The 21,938-nt window shown below is 36.6% G+C and overlaps 1 protein-coding gene across 1 annotated transcript in view; it reads left to right on the top strand.

Annotated features, from left to right (window-relative positions):
- The first annotated feature begins 1,382 nt into the window (after positions 1-1,382).
- DPY19L1 (dpy-19 like C-mannosyltransferase 1) overlaps positions 1,383-21,938 on the top strand; it is a 165,305-nt gene continuing 144,749 nt past the window's right edge. The window contains 5 exon segments of the mRNA XM_087917167.1: positions 1,383-1,856; positions 9,963-10,031; positions 11,076-11,100; positions 18,837-18,924; positions 20,749-21,273. Coding sequence (XP_087773293.1) covers positions 1,469-1,856; positions 9,963-10,031; positions 11,076-11,100; positions 18,837-18,924; positions 20,749-21,273 — 1,095 coding nt within the window. The 5' untranslated portion in view covers positions 1,383-1,468.

Here is a 21,938-nt window from a genome sequence, read left to right as displayed (position 1 = left end):
GTTGTGCTTGAAATAATAACAAACGAAACTGCTATTGCTTTAACTTTAATGGCTAAATAGCAAACTCAGTTTAAAACAACTATATATCAGTATAGACTTGCTTTACACTTTTTGTCAGCAACAGAAGGAAGTGTGTGTTGAAAATTTTATCTCACAAATTGTTGTTTACAGATAAATGGTCCAAAAAATGTTATGGAGGAGATTGCTGCCAGGTGGGGAAAACTGCCCACATCCCGGTGCAGACTTGGACTGGGGCAGTTGACTTCAACTGGTTTGACAGTATCTTCTCTCACTGGAAAAGGATTGGGTTTCCAGCGTTTTTAGCCTCTGGAGAGCTCCTTCTCTTTCTGTTTCATCCCTCTGATCCAGCATATAGTTACCTCTTTCACCACTTGGATGGCAGTCTTAGCCTCCTCAGTGTCCTCTCCCCGCCCTTAGACCAGCAAAACTCGTGGTCCTTAAATGCTCTCCTAGTCCATTGATAGGAAGCATCCTGTCATAAGAAAAGGGAGGAAAATAAAAGAACATATTGATATGAATCAATCTAACCTTTGCTCTTTGCTTCTGTTAAAGAAGTTGCTTGTACTATTTTGTTAAGGTTGGGATCAATTGTTAGGAATTCATTCTGTAAGAGAATTGTGTCCTTTGTATCTGATTTCTCGCTACTGCAATTTGCTTCAGACTTAGGCTGCCTAGGAGCATGAATATACAAGGACAAGGGATACTTGTAAAATAACAAAGCATGGACAAAGAACCTCCATGGATAAGGGGAGGGAGGGCATGGGCAAGACATCGCCAACATTAAATAATGAACCTTTGTCTCTGATTGGATAAACTTTGTTTCTGTTGGCATAAAATGTATATAATACTCTGAGCCACTCTCACAGGAACTGTCTATTCCTTACATGCATTTTGTCTGTATGTTTTGAATATAGTATTCACCTAAACGTTTTGAGATAGATAGATAGATAGATAGATAGATAGATAGATAGATAGACAGACAGACAGACAGACAGACAGACAGACACACACACACACACACACACACACACACACACACACACACACACACACACGGAAAATCTTTGAGAGCAAAACACTCTTACCCCAGAATTAGGAGGGTGCTCTTTACACCATACAGCAAAGAGAGCTTTCGTCATGAATATATGCACCAGATTTGATTTCGCCGTTTTGCGAATCAAGCAATAGTTTGGGACGCGACTGTAGCTGAAAAGGAACAAGAGATGCGTGGGAGAAGCACCATCACCACGGCGATATCTAGGCGCGTGCACCGAATGACAGTTGCGCCGTGCCTCTTCTCTGCCGTTACCCGTCCACGACAACTGTTAGCGCTCTCGGAGGGGGAGGAGCGACCATTCAGCTGAGTCTGAAGTCCGGCATCGATAAACTATTCCCCCTTAGTTTCCTCTCTATCTCCTCTTTGGGGCTTGGCCGCCTGTAGGGGGCAATGAGAAGAACAGGCCGGCCTAGGCGAGGAGATGTCAAAGAGTCGCCGCCTCTCAATCTCGCTAGTGGTGGGGGCAACAGCCGCGGCAGGCGAGCTCCTCCTTCTCCTACGCGCCTGCCACCTCAGGAAGAGAAGCATAAGGGCCAGAGTGCAGACGCGGAGCCCGATCGCAGCCCCAGACAAGACGCCATAAGCGAACCAACCGCCGCTGCCTTCTTACTCCGCGGGCTGCAACAGTCGCTGGGGAGGCAGCTTCCCGGTGGGGCCTCTCCTCACGCAATGAAGAGGGGAGGACAAAGCAGGAAAGGGACCAAAAGCGACTCTCAGAAGCAAGCGAAGCGGGACCGCTTGGCCCACGAATTCGGCGAATGGCAAGACTGGCTGCGCGGTGAGAGACCCGCGGGTTGGGGGAATCATAGGGTCTGGAGCGGAAAAGCAAGAACGGAGGGAAGGGCTAACTGACTGTGCCGCGGGAGCCTCGGCTTAGTTAAATGTACTTCCTGCAGCCTGATCTCCGCCTGCCTTCTTAGACTAGGCGAGAGGAATTGAGTTCTATTGGATTTCTTCCCACATGAGGGTAGACTGTAGTGGTGCTTACTTCCGAGTCGACGAGTAGACGAGAAGATCAAGCTGCGCCGATCTCTTTTTCGGGACCCTCTTGAAATTTATAACTGCCGTTGGCGCCTGTATCAGTGGGGAGTTACACAAAACATCATCCATGGGGCGGACAGATTTTATCAAAATATTTTTCAGATGTTTGATAAAATGAAAATAATTTTGATAGGAGATTCCTGCTTTCCCCGCCCAAACTTTGCTTTTTGGTGGTCTTGGAATCAAACTTCAAGAATAGAAAAGATAGTGGGAAAAGAAGGCTGTTGTAGATAAACCTTAAGGAAAAATGAGATTGGTCAGATTTATTTTACACGAAGGCATACTTATACAGTATTCACTTTTGGATATGTGTATGTGAGATGCAGACAAAGAGGAAGAAGTGAATAAAAGAAGATAAAACAAGCGTCTTCTATATCTAACAGTTTAGTTTTGACAATACTATTCATTATTCCTTTCCATTATTTTCTGTCTTTGCAGCTCATCCTTGATTCCACCTCATTTGTACCCTGATTCATATATTGCCTTTTCTCTCTTTTTCAACAGCTCATCAATTCCATCCAACCATATATTTCATGTCTTCTCTTTCCGTCATTCTTTCAAATATTTGTTTTGCTATTAATCCTAATTCATTTTTTTGGTAAACCACATTTTGTGTTCAATCCATATTTCATTCATACTTTGTTTACAGTGTTCACCTCTTTAATAAGCCATTCCCACTGCATTCCTTGTACTTTCATACTTGTTCTTACCTACCTAACTTTCACTTTCATATAACAAAGTGGACAGAACCTTAATGTTAATACAAACACTGTCACCTTTGGCAAACATTTCTATTAACAAACCAGATATTTCCTCTGCTCCTTCCACCAGCAAATACCAAAAAGAAATTGCTATAGATAGGCCTTTGATTCTGTTGATATACTTAGAAAAATGGGAATCTCAGAATATTTAATGGTGCTCATATGAAATGTATACACAAGTCAAGAAGCCACAGTATGAAGAGAACATGGTGAAGCAGAATGCTCGAGCTTGGCAAAGAATTTAGACATGTATACCCTTTATTTATTCAGCCTATATGCTGAATATATATTAAGGGAAGATGGATTAAAACATGGGTGTGGATTTAAAGTTAAAGGAAGAAAGAACAATCGCTGCTATGTTGGTGACATTTTGATAGATGAAAATGCAAATAATTTGCAAGACCTAATAATGTTAAAGTGTGATTTAAATTAATTACTAAGAGAACCAAACTAATAACAACAGATACAGCAAGCAGTCTTAGAATTGATAGTTAAAGTATCAATGTGATAGATAGCTTCTGCAATCATCATTACCAAAGGAACAATTTGCTTTCAACTAGCATGTGGTTCCTAAAGTCCATATGAACCTGGAATGTAAGATCCATAAATCAAGGCAAGCTGGACGTAGTCAAATAAGAGATGACAAAACTGAACATTGACATCTTAGGAATCAGTGAATCAAAATAGACAGGAATGGGTGAATTTAATTTAGATAACCATCAGGTATACTACTGCAGGCAAGGGTCCCTCAGAAGAAATGGAGTAGCCTTCATAATAAGAGTAGGAAAAGCAGTACTGGGATACAGTCCTCAAAATGACAGAATGATCTCAGTTCAAATCCAAGACAAATCATTCAACACAGTAGTTCAAGTCTATGCCCCAACTACTGGTGCTGAAGAGGATGAAATTGATCGGTTCTATGAAGCCCTACAGCACCTTATAGAATTAACACCAAAAAATAATGTCCTTGTTATCATGGGGGATTGGAATGCTAAGGTAGGAAGCCAAAAGATAACTGGAATAACAGGCAAGTTTGACCTTGGAGTACAAAATGAAGCAGGACGCAGACTGGTAGAATTTTGTCAAGAGAATATAATGATCATAGCAAACACTCTTTTCCAACAGATGAATCTACACATGGACATCACCAGATGGTCAACACAGAAATCATATTGACTATGTGCTCTGTAGCCAAAGATGGAGAAGCTCTATACAGTCAGTAAAAAACAAGACCAGGAGCTGACTGTGGCTCAGAGCATGAGTTTCTCATTGCAAAATTTAGGCTTAAATTGAAGAAAGTAGGGAAAAGCACTAGGCTACTCAGGTATGAACTAAATCATATATCTGATGAATATACAATAACAGGTGACAAATAGATTTAAGAATTAGATCTGATAGACAGAGTGCCCGAAGAACTATGATGGAGGTTCGCAACATTGTAGAAGAGATAGCAACTAAAACCATCCCAAAGAAAAAGAAATGCAAGAAAGCAAAATGGCTGTATAAGGAACCTTTACAAATAGCTGAGGAAAGAAGGGAAGTGAAAGGCAAGGAAGAAAGAGGAAGATACACCCAATTGACTGCAGAATTCCAGAGAATAGCTAGAAGAGATAAGAATGCCTTCTTAAATGAATAGTGCAAAGAAATAGAAGAAAACAATAGAACAGGGAGGACCAGAAACATCTTCAAGAAAATGGGAGATAAGAAGGGAATGTTTCCTGCAAAGATGGGCATGATAAAGGACCAAAATGGCAGGGACCTAACAGAGGTAGAAGAGATTAAGAAGAGGTGGAAAAATTACACAGAAGAACTGTACAAAAACGAGCTTACCGTCCCTGATAACCACATTGGGTGGTCACTGACTTCAAGCCAGACATCCTGGAATGTGAAGTCAAGTGGGCCTTAGGAAGTCTAGTGGAGGTGACAGTATTCCAGCTGAGTTATTCAAAATCTTAAAAGATGATGCAGTAAAAGGGGTACGCTCAATTTGCCAGCAAATTTGGAAAACTGAACAGTGGCCACAGGATTGGACAAAGTCAGTTTACATTCCAATTCCAAAGAAGGGCAATGCCAAAGAATGTTCAATCTACTGCACCATTGCACTCATTTCACATGCTAGTAAAGTTATGCTCAAAATCCTACAAGCTAGACTCCAGCGGTATGTGGATCAAGAACTACCGAAGAAGAACAGGCAGGATTTTGAAGAGGCAGAGGAACTAGAGATCAAATTACCAATATACGATGGATCATGGAAAAAGCTAAGGAGTTCCAGAAAAACATCTACTTCTGCCTCATTGACTATGCTAAAGCTTTTGATTGTGTGGATCACAACAAATTGTGGCAAGTCCTTAAAGAGATGGGAGTACCAGACCATCTTATTTGTCTCTTGAGAAACCTATATGCGGGTCAAGAAGCAACAGTGAGAACTGGATACGGAACCATTGAACCATTGGAATCTATAGCAAATTACAATATTTAGATAAAATCTTATTAGGATCAAATAAAAAGAATATTTCCAAATTTTATAAATATTTATTGGAGGTAGAATTAGAGCAAGAGATAGTGAAAGGGAACATGATAACGTGGAGTAGGAATATTGGAAGAAGCATTACATTAACAGAATGGGAAAAGATCTGGAATAGAAACATCCAGCATACGAAATCGGCGGCGTACAAAGAAAATATGTATAAAATGTTATATAGATGGCACTTACCCCCTTCGAGGTTGGCGAAGATGAACCCTAACATGAGCTCAAGGTGTTGGAAATGCAAAAGCACTGAAGGAACATTTTTCCACACATGGTGGTCTTGTAAAACTACCCAAAAATTTTGGCAAAAAATCAGAAAATGGTCGGAGGAGTTAACTAAAGAACAAACACTATAAACCAGAGTTCTTCATGTTAGGGATCTCTGATAGATATTTATCCAAAAAGACAAAATATGTAATAATCCATATTCTAATTGCGGTTAGATTAGCGTTTGCTCAATGTTGGAAATCACCTCATACACCTTCAGAACAAATGGTTATTCAGAAAATTTGTGAGTGTGCTGAAATGGATAAACTAACTATAGCGTTAAAAAACAAAGAGTCCTCAACATTTTACGACAACTGGGACTTATGGTATAATTGGCTTACACAGAGACAAATTATGTAAATGATATAGAGTAACTTAAACATAATGGAAAAGAGGAGTAGATTGGATATGACGAAGAGAAATGATCCTTACAGACTGTCACAAAAAGATATTGTTCGTTTTTAATTGTACTTTCTACCCTATTCTCCCTCCCCTTCCCTTCCCCCCTCTCCCTCTATATCTTTTCTCTTCCCCCCAACCGGCCCTTATCCGGTGTGTTAGGCCGGGTGTTTTCTTTCTTTCCCCCCAGCCGTTTTCTTTCTATTTTGTAAATGTACCGTTGATGTGTTTTTAAACTGTAAATTCAATAAAATCTATTTAAAAAAAAAAAAGAAAACTAAGATCATGGTATCAGTCCTCTCAATTCCTGGCATATAGATGGGGAAGAAATGAAATTAATGACAGTTTATTTTCCTGAGCTCCAAGATCACTGCGGATGAGCACTATGGATAAGAAATTAAAAAACACTTGCTTCTGGGAAGGAAGGCAATGGCAAACCTAGACAACATACTAAAAAGCAGAGAGATCACCCTGTCAACAAAAGTGTGTATAGTCAAGGCTATGGTTTTCCCAGTTGCAATGTATGGCTGTGAAATTTGGACCATAAGGAAGGCTAAGTGCCAAAGAATTGAGGGAAAGCCTGGAGGAATGTTTTCCATGGGGTCAAGATGGGTTGGATATGACTTTGCTACTAACAACAACAACAATAAGGCATGTGGTAGAGCAGCCATGAAATCCTTGTAAATGATATGTAGATGCCATAATATGCCTATACCTACAAAGATAACAAATGTGTTCCCTGCAGCAGCAAAACCTGAACTTTGAAGATGCAAGAAAGGATGGATGTTGATGGAATTGATAGAACTTGCTGAAATGGATAAACTGACTTTGGTTAATAAAAGGACAATATCAACCTTTATTGGTGTCTGGAAACACCTCTATGGACTTTTTCATGAAAATGAACTTGTCATTTATAGTTTTGATTATTTAGTTAAGATAGATTGTAGGAAAAAGAGAGGCATGATGCAACTTTAAAAAATTAATGTTAAAATGTAAACATTTAACTGCTGTGAAGAATATTGGAAGCCACTTCCAACATTTCTGTTATATTTAATTTGGACACAGTATGCAAAGACTTAATTTGCTGGACAAGGTATAATTCTAAGGAAAGTGGAAGGAAAGAGAAAAAGGAAAAAAGAGAATTGTGATGCCACTTTAAAAAAGGAAATGTTAAAATATAATTTTAGTTAACTGTTGTGAAGAATATTGGAAGCCACTTCATCTTTATATTTTTATTTTTTCCTGTTTTCTTTTAATTTTTTTTCTTATTGAACTTTTAGCTTTTATTTCACTTTTTCATTTTTGTTATTTTTGCTCTATTTTAGTTTGTATTAGTTCTTTTCACTGTTAACATTTTCAGTAAAGATACTAAAAAAAAAGATGAATAAGATAAGAAAGGTATTGATGTTTTTGAACTTTGATATTGGAGGAATCCTTTGATTACTGTTGACAGCCAAAAAAACTAACTAATGGTCATTAAACAAACCAGTCCAGCATTCTCAATGAAGACATAAATCATCATGTGCAGATTATTTACTTTCAACATATTATGCAAAGACTTAGCTACCTAGAGTAGGTACATTGCTGGTAAAAGTGGAAGAAACAGCCAGTGGATGAATTCAGTTACAGTGGCAAGGAATCTACTTGTGGAAGAGGGTTCACATTAGGAATACACAAAGAAATGCTCTGTATGTGATTGCTAAGGGTCAACATTGATTTAATAGTGCATAATGAAAATCTCCCAGCATTTGCATATTTTAAAAAAATTCTCCATTTTAAATGAAAAGCTTTCTTTTGTTGATTGGTTTACTATCCACCAATGGAAGTCTTAGGGCACTTCCTATGGTTTCATCCTGATAAAAGCAACAACAGTTTAGGAATAGCAGTAGCACTTAGACTTATATACTGCTTCACAGTGCTTTACAGCCCTCTCTAAGTAGTTTACATAGTCAACATATTGCCCCCAACAATCTGAGTCCTCATTTTACTGACCTTGGAAGGATGGAAGCTGAATGAACCTTGAGCTGGTGAGAATGCTAGGAGTGAGCAGTTAGCCTGCATTACTGTATTCTAACCACTCCGCCACCGCTCTTATGTTATTTCAGACTTATCTCTATAGTGCTGATATATTCATATCTAAACTTGGTTTTAATTTCCTGAGATAAAGATATTCAGTTAAAATGCAAGATTGCAGCCTTGTGTGGGCTTAATCCAACAACATATTCATGCTAAGGGTTCAAACATGGTCATATATACACATGCCTAAGGTGCATCATAAGCTTCTTAACTATATTTAAAGTAATTAATAATATTACATGTATATTATATCAGAGATTGTGTTGCACTGAGTCAAAGGACTGTATTTAAATTAAGATATAGTTCTAAATTTAATGCATAAAAATTCAGAGCAATGATATGCTTGGACCTCAGCGTCTTGGTAGTTGAGAATTTTTTAAATTTTGAGATTATGACTAATCTTACTGGAGGAGATAGTTTTTCCATTCTCAAAATAGCAGTCTTGGCAAATTAAAGAGTCAATGAATGAGACTGCTACTTAACTATGTCTCTAAGTTCCTCTTCTACAGGATTATAATATTCTATATATCTTAGTTTTTTTCTGGACAGTTTAACATATTTTCAAATAAAACATGATAAGATTATCTCACCACATGGCACCTGGGAAGATTACATCACCCAGCAGGATTCAACCAAATTTAGCACACATACAACCTACAAAGCTAGCTATGACCCCTGACAGCATCCAATCAGGATACTCTGCCCCAGGAAGTTCAAAGCTTAGAGAGGACATAAAACCAAGGAACTCTCAGCATTTCTCCCCCTTTTCGCTCAAGAGCTCTAAGGCATGTAATCCTGCCCACCATTAAACCTTCTTTCCAGGCAACTTCCATGAATCCAATGTCTTTTTCCCCACTTGGAATTGAACCCAGAAGCATATTTCTTTGAACAACTCTAAAAACATTCTCAAAGATTCATCTCATCCTGGAACCTTTTTTTTGAATGATTACCATCTGGCAGACGGTACAGAATAATAAAAACAAGCACAAATAGGCTGAAAAACAGCTTCTATCCCAGGGCAGTAGCTCTTTTGAATTCTACTGTATAGTGCAGTGTTGGGGTTTTTTGGTTCAATGTGTGGAGTGTGAAGGATGTGCGTTTGTGTTTATTTTCTTGGTCATGAGGTACACTAAAGATGGTGTTGATTTCGTTTACGAAGTGCAATGACAATAAAGTAAATTTTTTAAAAAAGTCAATTTCAGACAGGAAGCCAAATGAGCACTAAGATTTATTTCTTCGGGCATATTTGTGCCCATATACACCAGGAGTAGTTTTGTTGTGATAGGATAGGAAAATGGGAGAAGGTTCTTTCCATTAATGCAGGCCAGTCAAACTGGCAGTCTGTGGGCTGGATGCATCATGCGCAGGCCGTGCCCACCCCTGCTCTGCAAAGGCAAAAAACTTCACAATATGGCACAATACGTCATGTGACGCAATTGAATTTGCCAGCTGTGCATTAATGGCATATTATTGCATAACCTCTCATTGCATACCCTATCTGAAAGAATTGTAATGGGACAAAGAGTTCAAGAAGTCTCCTTCTGTATCCTACTTAAATGTAAGCTAAATCTCCCAACTTTTTGCACTAAGTATATATCATCCTACTGAAAAAAATGGTATGTGTTAACAAAATTTGGACATTACATATAACTATTTAGTATTACTGAGAAAAGATCCAGATTCAATATGAGGAATCAAAAAGTTAGCTTTCTAAATAATAATAATCTTTTTTTGAGGGCAATTCTTTTAAATATATTTTATAAATTCTATAAATGAATAGTATGTTAATGATGTTTATTTTCTTTTTATATAGATACTCTGAGGGAAACAGGCTTCTTTATTGCACAAACGGATAGCAAAATATGGCTTACACTTATAATGGGTGAGAATTTTACAGTTCTTATTTTTGAATAATGCTATCGTACAGGGGGCTTTCAAAAATCAGTCATTTGACTAGATTTACTCCCAAATAAGACTAAGATTTTGATGTTGATACCCTGTTGGTTCCACAGACATAATGTAAGTAAATTATTTGGGTATTTAACAATATTTCCCACAAAATTTGTAAAATAATATATTCATATGGTAGATGATTGAGATTCTTGCAGAAAAATATGAGTTTCATGACACTTTATTCTTGTTGTTAAGGGGTGTAATAATATGACAAAATTGGCAGTTTTTCAAGTGATATCAATATATATTTCATTAATAAACTATATATTTGCATTTATATTTGGAATTGTTAGTATTAAAGGCAATAGCTTAAGGTTGATGATTGTTGGTTGCAACCTTATTTTTTTTAGTTACAGATCCAGAAATTATACTATTGTTTTCTATAGTTATATTACAAAAATATATCCAAACTACAAGAGTATGTGTGCAGTATTCTCATGGACTTTATAGGTATATATTTGAGTCTATCCTGCCTTCTCTTTTTTTGCTCCTGTGCCATAGCAGAAACTGCATAGATACTGATGTGTCTTTTTTTAAAATATATAAAATTGACTTCATGAGAAGTTAGAAATTTGTTAGATGTACCCTAACTATAACACTGTAATATTTTTAAACAGCTAATATATGAAAGCAATAATGCATATATCTATTTTATCTGTTTCACTCTAACTTTTACATATATATCTGAATTTATACAATGTAATTATTTGTATTTATTACATACATAATAAATACATAATTTATTATAATTTATTAGACATAATTTATTATACATAATAAATACATAATTTATTACATACATAATATAATGTAATTATTTGTATGACTTGTATGAATATTGTACAGAAAATATAGCATGTCTTGTGCAGAGAAATTCTGTGCAAGTTTTTATACAGCCCTTAAGGATTGGGGTTACATTTTAAAACATTAATTTAAAAATCATTAAGGTGGTATGTTTTGTTTTATTTAACAGCTGCTGTTGCTGGAATCCTTCACTGGTAAGTTTATGTTCAATAAACAAATATACTTCATCAATGTCTAATTATAGTAGCATTATCTCTATAATTTATGTTTTGTCCCTTAGGTTGCATACAGTGTTAGGCCAGAGGTTATAAAGCATGTGTGTCTTCCACTCCTTCTCTTTCAGACTGCCCTCCTCCTTCCCTTACAGGCAGCTCTTGGGTTAGAGGCCAAATGGGATTAGAATAGCTGTTGCGAAGTGATGTGATCATAAATGAATAATGACAGCAGTTCCAGTTGCCATCACAACCCCAAGATATGCAGGTCAATAAACAGGAACAGGTAGGAGTCCCACATAAGGTGCATGTGGGGCATGTGCCTACTGTGGGTGAGCACTAAGAAGTATGAGTTGATCTATAGAGGCCACAGGCATGTTAGAATGAAGATAGGCAGGGAGCTGCTATGAAGTAGGAAATGATGGACTCCTTGGGAGAAAAAGCAGGAATATTTTACTGGGACAATTTACAATCTTTCTTACCATCTTTCCCAATGATTTTGTTTATGAAAAGCTGCCAGTGGCATTCATGTAACACAACCCACTATGAAGTTATAATTATGAACTAGGCACTGAGTATTTGGATCATGATCATATGGCAGCAGAAACTTTTTTAAAAATCAGGTTTTTGTTTTGAAAGCAGAGTGTTGTCCAGGCATTTTCTTTTACCAAAAAAGAAGAAAAACAATGGATATGCTGACAATAATAATAATAATAATATACATGATAATTATAATAATATTTATAATTATATCAGCTTATTTATAATCATATTAATTATACTAGCATAACTTATAGACAACATTCATATTTTAAATACATATAACAGGGATCTTTCTTCATCTAACTTCTACCCCTTATCTCTAGCCATTAATAAAATCTATTCCATGTTGAACAATACTCTGTATCTCTATCTTTTAATCTTATCTTTTTAATGTCAGTCTATCCACCTCTGCACAGACCAATATTTTCCAAATTATGTCTTCATATGGTGAGAAGTTCTCATTTTTTGAATATTGCGCAAATACAATTCTTTCTGCTGTCAATACATATAGCATTAAATATATAGTCCCTTTATTATAGTTTTCTGGTATTATACCTAATAAAAATTTGCAGCAATACAATCAGCACACAAATAATTCAGCAGGATTAATTTATAGTTCCCATTGGCTGACTTGTTATGGCTATCCCTTTCTTATACACTGACACTCCTCCCTTTATGACTGGAATAGACATAAAACTGAATAACTTAATATTCTTCCCATGGTGCACTCCACCCAATGGCTTGGTCATGATATCTGCTAGATTGTCCTCTGAAGAACATTGAAACAAGCTAATTAATTACATTTGATGGCTTCTCTTACATTACAATATTTAATATCCACATGTTTGCTTCTATTCTTTACTCGTGTACTTGTTGCCATTTTTATGCATGCAGTATTATCCTCAAGCACCATTATAACTTCATTTACCTTTACATTTAAATCCTTTAACAATTATACCTACCAAGTTACTTCTGAATAAAGCTCAGATAGAGCAATACATTCTGCCTCTGCCATAGAAATGGCTACAGTTGTTTGTTTACTGGACTTTCAACCAATTAAAGCCCCTCCAAATAATACCACAATCCCAGAACTAGGCTTTCTGGTTTTTACATCATTGGCATAATCACTGTCAACATAACATTTCAATTTTAATGCTTCAGAGACCTGTATTTGAAGACCCAAATTCACAGTTCCCTTCAAATACCCGAGAATCCTTTTTACACCCATCCAATGCAATTGCGTTGGTGCAGCAGTAAAGTGACTTAAGATGTTTATTGCACAAACTATGCCTGGTCTGGACCATTGTGACAGATATCACAAGCTTCCTATTGCAGAGTGATATATCTCTTGATCACAGGCTTCACTTTTGTCCTCACCCAAATTGTTGTGAAAATCTTTGCTCATAGGTGTTGGTGCAGAATTAAAATCCTTTGTGTTGTATCCCTCCAATAGTTGTTCAATTTTTCTTCTTTGACTGAGAACATAACCGCCTTTCTCAGTTTTTTGTATTTCTACACCAAGATAGTTTTATATTTCACCCAAATTTTTCAATTCAGTTTTTTTTCTTCAATTGATTGGCAAATTATTTTTTCTGTAACAAATCCTTTGCAATGAAACAAAGATCATCCACAAATGCTAATAATTGACAATCCCCAACTTGTAACTTTCCAGGATAATATACAACTATTAGCCTTGCAACTCTAGAACCCAAGACCCTTCAGTGCCATATCTAAACAGATATTCCAATTCCTGGCTAATTATTTCAGCCCATAAATGGCCTTGTTCAATTTATACACAGTGTTAGGCTTTTTACTTTCATACCCTGGTGCTTAAACCATGTAATTTTCTTCCTCTAATTCTGCATTGAGGAATGCTGTGGTTATATCAAAATGCCATATTTTATGGCCAGGTGCTGCTGCCAACACTAATGCCAACCTTATTTTTTCACTCTTTACAGTTGGTGTGAATACCTCATCATAGTACACATTTTTCTTCTGTGAAAAACCTTGTGCCACTAATCTTGCCTTATAATGTACCTCATTGATGGGTAGTGCTTTCTTTTTATACACCCACTTAGATCCTATAGCTTTGCAACCTTGTGGCAAAGTCATAGATATGAACACTTTATGTTCACCCATAGATTTCATTTCTTTGTCCATGGCTTCTTTCCACTTTGCTTATTCAATTTTGGGTAATGCCAATACTTCCTTGTAGTTCCTTGGCTCATACTACACATTAAACACCTTTACCTCACTAGCAGAATACCTGTCAGGTAAAATCCCTTTGTTCATCGCTCTGACCTGCGTGGCATTGACTACTCTTGCGTTTCAACCTCTCTTGCTTCATATCCCAGTCATCATCTTCACCTGACTCCTTTTCTAGTTCTTTTTCAGTTTCTCCTCCCTGAATGTTGACATGTCATTAAGTGAGTTACCATCACTAAGTGGGTCACTGTTGCTAAGTGGATCATTCCAAAAATTGGGATCAATTCTGTTCCAATTTTGCTCTGCAAAACTAGAAATCACTATTCTTGCTCCCATTGCTAAAGCTATAGCTCTTTGAGCCAGGCTCATAGGCCTTTAACCTGAGTTTTCTAGCCTTTGTTTGACATTTTCTCCTGATTGCGGGATAGCGGGATAGACCCCACTGCCGACAAGAACCGCCTGCCCTTCCGTGTGGGCATCGCTTTGCTTGACAGTGGCTGCGTCAACAACAAGTCAGTGAGTCATTTGGGCTTCAGTGGATGGAAGCGGTGGCGGGAGGATGATGCCATCATTCTCCTCCCCCACGCCCTGCTTTGCTTCCCGCCCCAGAGCTTCGGGTCATGGTCTCGTCGGATTCTGTCCCCCCTGCCCGCATTGTTCAAGCGGACTCTCTTGGCTCATTCATGGTAAAAGTAACAATTATGGGTCTTTGTACAGATTATATAGGATAAATGATGGGAAATGTGAGGTGCTGGAAGGTGCTGGCACAGCAAAAACAAGCTACCGGCATAGGATCAGAAGGTTCTGGGCTTAGTAATGTCTTTTTAACAAATATACAAAGTAATCCCAAGAAACATGAGGGTGGAGGAGACGCTACCGGGAAGGGGGGGAGGAGGAAGCTGCCTGGCCAGTCTGTATTCTTAGGGAACTGACAGAGGGAATAAAACTGACAGAGAGAATAAAACTTAGGGGGAAAATTCCACGGGTGGGGTTCAGGCAGCTGGAGCAAGAGGAGAGCACCTGACCATTCAGGTGAATGATCCAAAAGAATCTGCAACTCCGGGCTCTGTGTCTTGCCCAATGGCAACACTCTGAACGCGGCATAAGCTGCAGCGAGGGCAGAAGGGAAAGCGACGGCAGCAGAGGAAGCAGCAGCAGCAGCCAATGAAGCTCCTGCGACGCAAAGTGCTCCACCGCAAAGTGCTCCGCCGCCGCCCGCCCACTGACCTGGCCTGCAGCCAGCACCATAGTCAGGTCTGCAGCAAAGGTGCTTGGCAGGGGTAGGGAGCTGTCCGCCACGATCGGCCATTAGGAGTGGCCTAGTGATGAGGCAAGTCTGCCTGCGGGCCGTTCCTAATGGCAAGTTCCCCCTGCCCTTCCCCCCCAGTTTGCATTCTTTAAATAGGCCCAAATTTTGGGTGTGGGGCTTAATTTCACCTCATGCCTATATAAAACAGTGCTGTGCCTTCCTATTGGGAGGCATATTGTTGGAGAAACACAGTAATTACCTGGGGTCTGGTTACATTTGCAACATTTGGTGGACATATTTTTAAATATTTTTGCTAATATTGCCGGTGGCAGCTGCCACCTGTAAAACATTTTATAAAGATTTTCCTTATATGTAGTATCCATTGTCAATTTGTAATTTCTATCCAAAAGTTTTTGCCATTTGTCTAGTTCTATAGTGTAGCCAAAAATTTTTGCTCATACTATCATTGTTTCTTTTACTTGTTCATCTTCCATTTTAAAGTTTAGTAGATAACCATATAGTTTTCTTATCAGTTTTTCATCTGTCGCTAATAATATATTATTGAGTTTTGTTGGTTCTTTATAGAAACCCCATGTTTTCACATCTTTCTCATATCTTGATTGTACTTGCAGGTGTGGCCACCATGCTAAGTCCACCCCTTGGTTTTGTAATTCCTGTCTAGTTTAAGTTCCCCTTTCTCATTTAAAATGTCTTTGTAGGATACAATTTTTTCAAAGTTAACAACATTTGGATGTATCAATGCTTCCATTGTAGAAAGCCAGACTGGTATTTTCCTATAGTTTTACTAAAAGTAAAGCATTCCTCACATAATACATGTCTTTGAAAATATCTATGCGCTGGATTCCTTCCATACCACAAAAGGGCGTGCCACTTTAATTGAAGATCATGGCCCTCCAGTAGTAATAATCTTTTATGCCTCAGAGTTATCAATTCTTTCACCCATGTAAGTACAGATGAATGATAACACAACTCCCAATGCAATATCCCCCAAACCCCGTTACATTTAGACTCCTGTAACATTTTCAGTCTTATTCTTGCTTTTTTCCATTGCCAGATATATTAATTATTTTGTTCAATAGTATTTTTTCTCTATTTTTATCAGTATTGTTTGGAATAAGAAAAGTAACTTCAGCAAGATACTCATTTTTATCATAGCTATTCTCCCTTATCACTGAAAGTTTTAGGTTCTTCTGTTTCTCCAAGTCCAGCTTAATTTGTTGCATTACCTTTTTATCATTTTTAATTGTTGCACATCTTGCTGTTGCACATCTTGCTGTTAAATGAATTCCTAAATATTTCACTTTCTTAACTATCTGAAGATCTATCTTCTTTGTCAATTCATTTTTATCTTATCTGTAAGATTTTTAACTTGTATTTTAGTTTTTTCTTTATTTATTTTCAATCCTGCAACTTCTCCATACTCCTCTATTTTCCCTATTAATCTAGGGCTGGTTTCTAATGGTTCTTCTAGTATAAAAACTAGGTCATCTGCATGTCAGTGTTCCAGCAAACCCCCACTCCAACCAATAACTCCGAGACAGACATCGCTCAAAAGTTCTCTTTTATTTGGATAGTAACTGGCACAACTGTGGGAATCCCGAATCTGAAAATTCTGAGCTTCCTTGCAATAATCAAAACTACAAATCCAACCCCCTACACCCATCATCACATGCCCCAATCATCCTCTGTCCCGACTGAAGACTTCCCCTCACATATGTGCACAATAGCATGACCTTGAACTTAAAAAAGAATGTTATTTTGTCCAACTACATATACCCCAAGAACTTCCACCTTCCCACTTTCCCAGGCTTAAAACGTGGCAGCTGGGGGGCATCTGGTTTCAATGTGGCTTCCAAAGCTGACACTGTAAATGCTTGTAATTTATACTCTTCTTTTTTTATTTCCATTCCTTTTATTTCTGGGTCCTGTCTAATATTTCTAATTAACACTTCCAATGTTAATATAAATAACAATGGGGACAATGGACATCCTTGTCTTGTACCTTTTTATATAGAAATTCTCTGTCACATCACTTTTGCATATATTGCCTTGACCATGTTTATAAATTATTCGCTTAAGTCCATATACTTTAATTGTTGCACTATAAATTGCCAATTTACATTATCAAAAGTTTTCTGGGCATCTAAAAAGATCAATGGCAATTGTTTTTCATAATACTCCAACATATCTAAAATAATTCTCATATTGCTACTAATTTGCCTTTTAGGTAGAAACCCATTTTGATCAGAATGTATAAACTCATTCATTAATCTCTTGAGCCTTTCAGTTATGATTAAAGTGAATATTTTGTAGTCTGAATTTAATAAGGATATTGACCTGTAGTATAATCTGACTCTTCTTTCGGGGTTAAAATAATATTAGCTTCTATCTATGTATATGGTATCTTGGCTTCTAATAAAACTTTGATATACATCTAACATTGCCAAGCTCAGTGTACAACAGCAGAAACTTATAGGATTGGTTATAAATCCTTTTTTTCTCCAATTGTATTTACTTAGCATTCTCTTCCTCTCAGTACGCAAGGAAGGAGGCAAAACATCCTTCCTGATGAATTTAGATCAGGGGTGTCAAACTTATCGCCCGTAGGCCAGATGTGTCATGCGCTGGTCATGCTCATGCCCAATTTAGCAAAGGGGAAAAAAGTTGCAATACATCACGTGATGACCTCGTGACAATGTGAGTTTAGATCTTACAAAGCTGACACTGGGAAAAGCTTTTGGAGCTTGCTAGTTCACAGTTCTTTCTAGTGCCACTCCACAAAGAGAACAATTATCTCCAACTTTCTGGGGAAGTCACTACTACCTCGATGCTGCATGAGACCAAAAGTTGTACTCAGTTTTCAAATCACCTCTGTGTGATTTAGGCCAAAATGGATGTTTTTTAACTTTTTCTCTGTATTTTTTTAATTCATTTACATAATAGGCTTCCTGTTTTTACTTATTTTTTAATGGTACTCACATTTTTTTCTCTCAGGATTCACTTTTTTAGGCATAATAAACAATAATAAACAAGATTTGGTCTCATTAATACAACATTAGTCCATTGTTGCACTAGTGTTGTTGTTCCGGAAGATATTAGAATGTAGACATTCAGGTCTTATAAAAGGAAAAAATAAGAATTCTCAAGTAGAAAGGCTGTTAATTTGCTGCATGCCTATATTTGAAGGAGTAAACAATATTTCAGGCTGAGATGAAGGCTTTCTAATTTAATTTATGTCTTTGTTGTTGCTATTTTAATAGTTCTAACATAATAATGCTGGGTTATATTTTAATATATAGGCCTCTACTCAGATATTTTCTGAAGTCAAATATTTTTCATTTAATACAACCTCCATGTTGATGACAACTTTTTTCATATGTTAAACATTTAAAGTACATATAACAATATGGAAATAATGACTTACATGACTCTGAATGTCATGTAGATTTCATGTTTATTTTCTTATAATGGACTGGTTTATGTAGAGCACATGACGAATTATAGTACACCTAAGTTGTAAAAATATGTGCAAATGATTGTAATGAAGGTGAATAGACTCACTAGGAAGAAATAGAATGATCTATCACTCCATAGCAGGATTCTGTATTTTTGTGATTAAGTTTTATCCAATAATCTCTTTACCCAAATAATTCCTGGCTCTTTCTTCTGATTTATTGCCAAATATGTATACTTTTAACAGGTATCACATAACAACTCTCTTTGAAAATGATCGTCACTTTTCTCATCTTTCAACTCTGGAACGGGAAATGGCATTTCGAACTGAAATGGTTAGAACTTATAACTTAAGTGATATTATTACTTTAGATTTATTAATTCTGCAATAAGGATATACAATTATATGTTTTTTATTTTTAATTGCAAATTGCCATGTATTCTTGAATCAAAAAGATATTGTACTTATTTAGATGATTTAGAAATATTTTAATATTTAGGTGTTTGCAGTTTCACAGAATACTTATCAGAGTTTCTTTTACTGATGCTGGAAATTTTTCAAATACATGCAGCTTCTTTAGATTATATCTTTACTAAATTAATTTGCTCTGTAGCCATTGGGAATCAAACAACTTATATATTACATTAGTAAATTGTTTCAGTAAATGTGATGTAGTGGTTAAGGCACCAGGCTACCAACTAGGAGCCTGTGAATGCTAGTACTGCCTTAGACACAAAGCCAATTTGGTGATCCTGGACCAGTCACTTTCTTTGCCATAGGAAGGAGGCAGTAGCAGCAAACCACTTCCGAAAAACTTTGCCAAGAAAGCTGCAGAGATTTATCAAGGCAGACTCCGAGAATCATGCATAATTGGATAGAAGAAAAATATAGCTATAAGACAGAGGTTTCCAATCTTTCTGACATGAGGGACCATTTCTTGGAAGACAATCTTTCCATGGATTGGAGATAGGGGATGGTTTCAATGCAACATAGACTCATGCACAGATGAAGCTTTGCTCACTCATCCACATGTGTGCCCAGTTGGGGACCCCTACTATGAGAGATATTTATCTTTTCAATAAAATATATTTTAAATATATTTTAGTTATGCTTGGAATAAAATTTATGGAATTTATATTTGTAATGGCTAAATGTAGATTCAGTTGTTATTTTTAATTTATTCTGTTAATGATTTGCACGGCTTGGGAGATTAAGAAGAATTTAGAACCTCATAATAGTAGTACAAACTCGTTAGGAATATAATATATCGATTGATTCTTTAGATTCATATCCTGCCTTTCTTGAATGATGTCAAATATAGGTAGTCCTCAACTTATGATCACAGTTGAGCCCAAATTTTCTATTGCTAAGTGACACAGTTGAATTTATCCCCACTTTATGATCTTTCTTGCTATAGTTGTTAAGTGAATTACTGTGTTGTTAAGTTAGTAACAGGTTGTTAAATGAACTTGTCTCCCCCTTGATTTTGCTTATTAGAAGATCACAAAAACTGATCATATGACCCTGGAACTCTGCAACCATCATAAATATGAGTCAGCTGCCAAGTGGCTGAATTTTGATCATGTGACCATGGCGATGCTGCAATGGTCATGTGTAAAAATGGTCATAAGTCACTTTTTTCAGTGCCACTAAACAACTGTTGTAAGTTGGGTACTATGTGTAATTTATGTGGTATTTTTTCTTACCTATTTATATTCCATGTTTATTATGTTTATAAATAACCATAAGTTGGTAAAAATATCTAATACTCCTTCTTTCTATTTTACCCACATATTGACTTTCATATTTTAGGATGGATTAGTATGCACAGTCTCCTGTTGCCTTAACCACTAAACCAAACTTGCTTGCTCCTATTTTCTATAGCAATACCTGATGACTGGTGTCAGTGACTTTAGTATAAACTTGAACTTGGATTTTGCCAGGTCTAGTTCAACATATGTGTTGATACATTACAGATAACTTGCAATATTTATTTTAATCTTGTTTTATTTTACTTCTGATCTAGAAATTACTTCAATAGATATTATTATATTTATTGCTATAGCAAATTATTTAAATTCAAATGTACAAATATGAAACAAATTATATATTTAAATATTAAATGTTTAAGTATTGTTTTTAAATATATTCATCTTAGGGTCTCTATTATTCCTACTTCAAGACTATCGTTGAAGCACCATCATTTTACAGTGGAGTTTGGATGATTATGAATGATAATCTAACTGAATATCCTCTTGTAATAAACACACTGAAAAGATTTAATCTCTATCCAGAGGTAAGTCACTTTTTAAATAACAACCACCACCACCACAATAATAATAATAATGCAGTGAGAAAGATGAAACAGTGGATCACCTTATCAGTGACTGCAGCAAAATCTCACAATCTGATTATCTACAATGTTATGATTGAATTGCCAAAATCATACATTGGAAGCTTTGCCAAAAGTTTGGGTTCAAATGCAGCAAAAATTACTGAGAACACCAAATTGACAGTTCTTGGAAATGAACAGGTGAAAATCTTGTGGGAGTTCCGGATCCAGACAGACAGACATCTGGTCCACAACACTCCTGGCATCACTATTGTGGAAAAGAAAAAAATCTGGTTCATTGATATTGTAATACCAGGTGATGCACGAATTGAAGAGAAACAGCTAGAAATATAACAAAAGATTGTAATCTGCAAATTGAAATTGAGCAATTATGGAAGAAAAAATCCATGGTTGTACTACTAGTAATAGGAGCCCTTGGAGCAATATCCAAAGGGCTACCTAGATACATGGAAATTTTGACCTTATTACACCTGAATATTCTGTCAGTGCAAAAAACCACCTTGACAAAGACAACAATTACTGTTAAGTTAGGAAAATGGTTGAAAATGATGGATTTTATCTTGATAATGAAGAGTTGATAAAAGCAGTAATACCAGAAGCAGGATTCAAGTACTTAAGAACCTGCTGCACAACCAAGTCAAGAAAGCTACTTCAACAAAATACATAAAGCGAGTCCAGAAAATTTTGAGATCAAAGCTGAGTGGTGGAAATATCATAAAAGCAATTAACACCTGGGCAGTGCCTGTAATTTGATACTCTGCTGGAATATTTGTTTGGACTCAGATAGAACTTGATAACTTGAATCGAAAGACAAGAAAACTAATGACAATGCACTATGCTCTGACCCAAAAAATGATATTGAACTGTTAAGTTTTTAGCAGTCCCAGACTGAATTGAATTGAAAATTAACCATAATAATATTAGTAATAAAACAATAATAATTTCAACACAGAATTACATGTAGTTTTTAAAAAGTAGTATCTTTTGTTAGTATC

This window comes from Pseudonaja textilis, chromosome Z, assembly GCF_049901715.1.
Source record: "Pseudonaja textilis isolate UNSWEBS1 chromosome Z, rPseTex1.2, whole genome shotgun sequence".
Lineage (NCBI taxonomy): Eukaryota > Metazoa > Chordata > Lepidosauria > Squamata > Elapidae > Pseudonaja > Pseudonaja textilis.
This window is presented reverse-complemented; position numbering and strand designations above follow the sequence as displayed.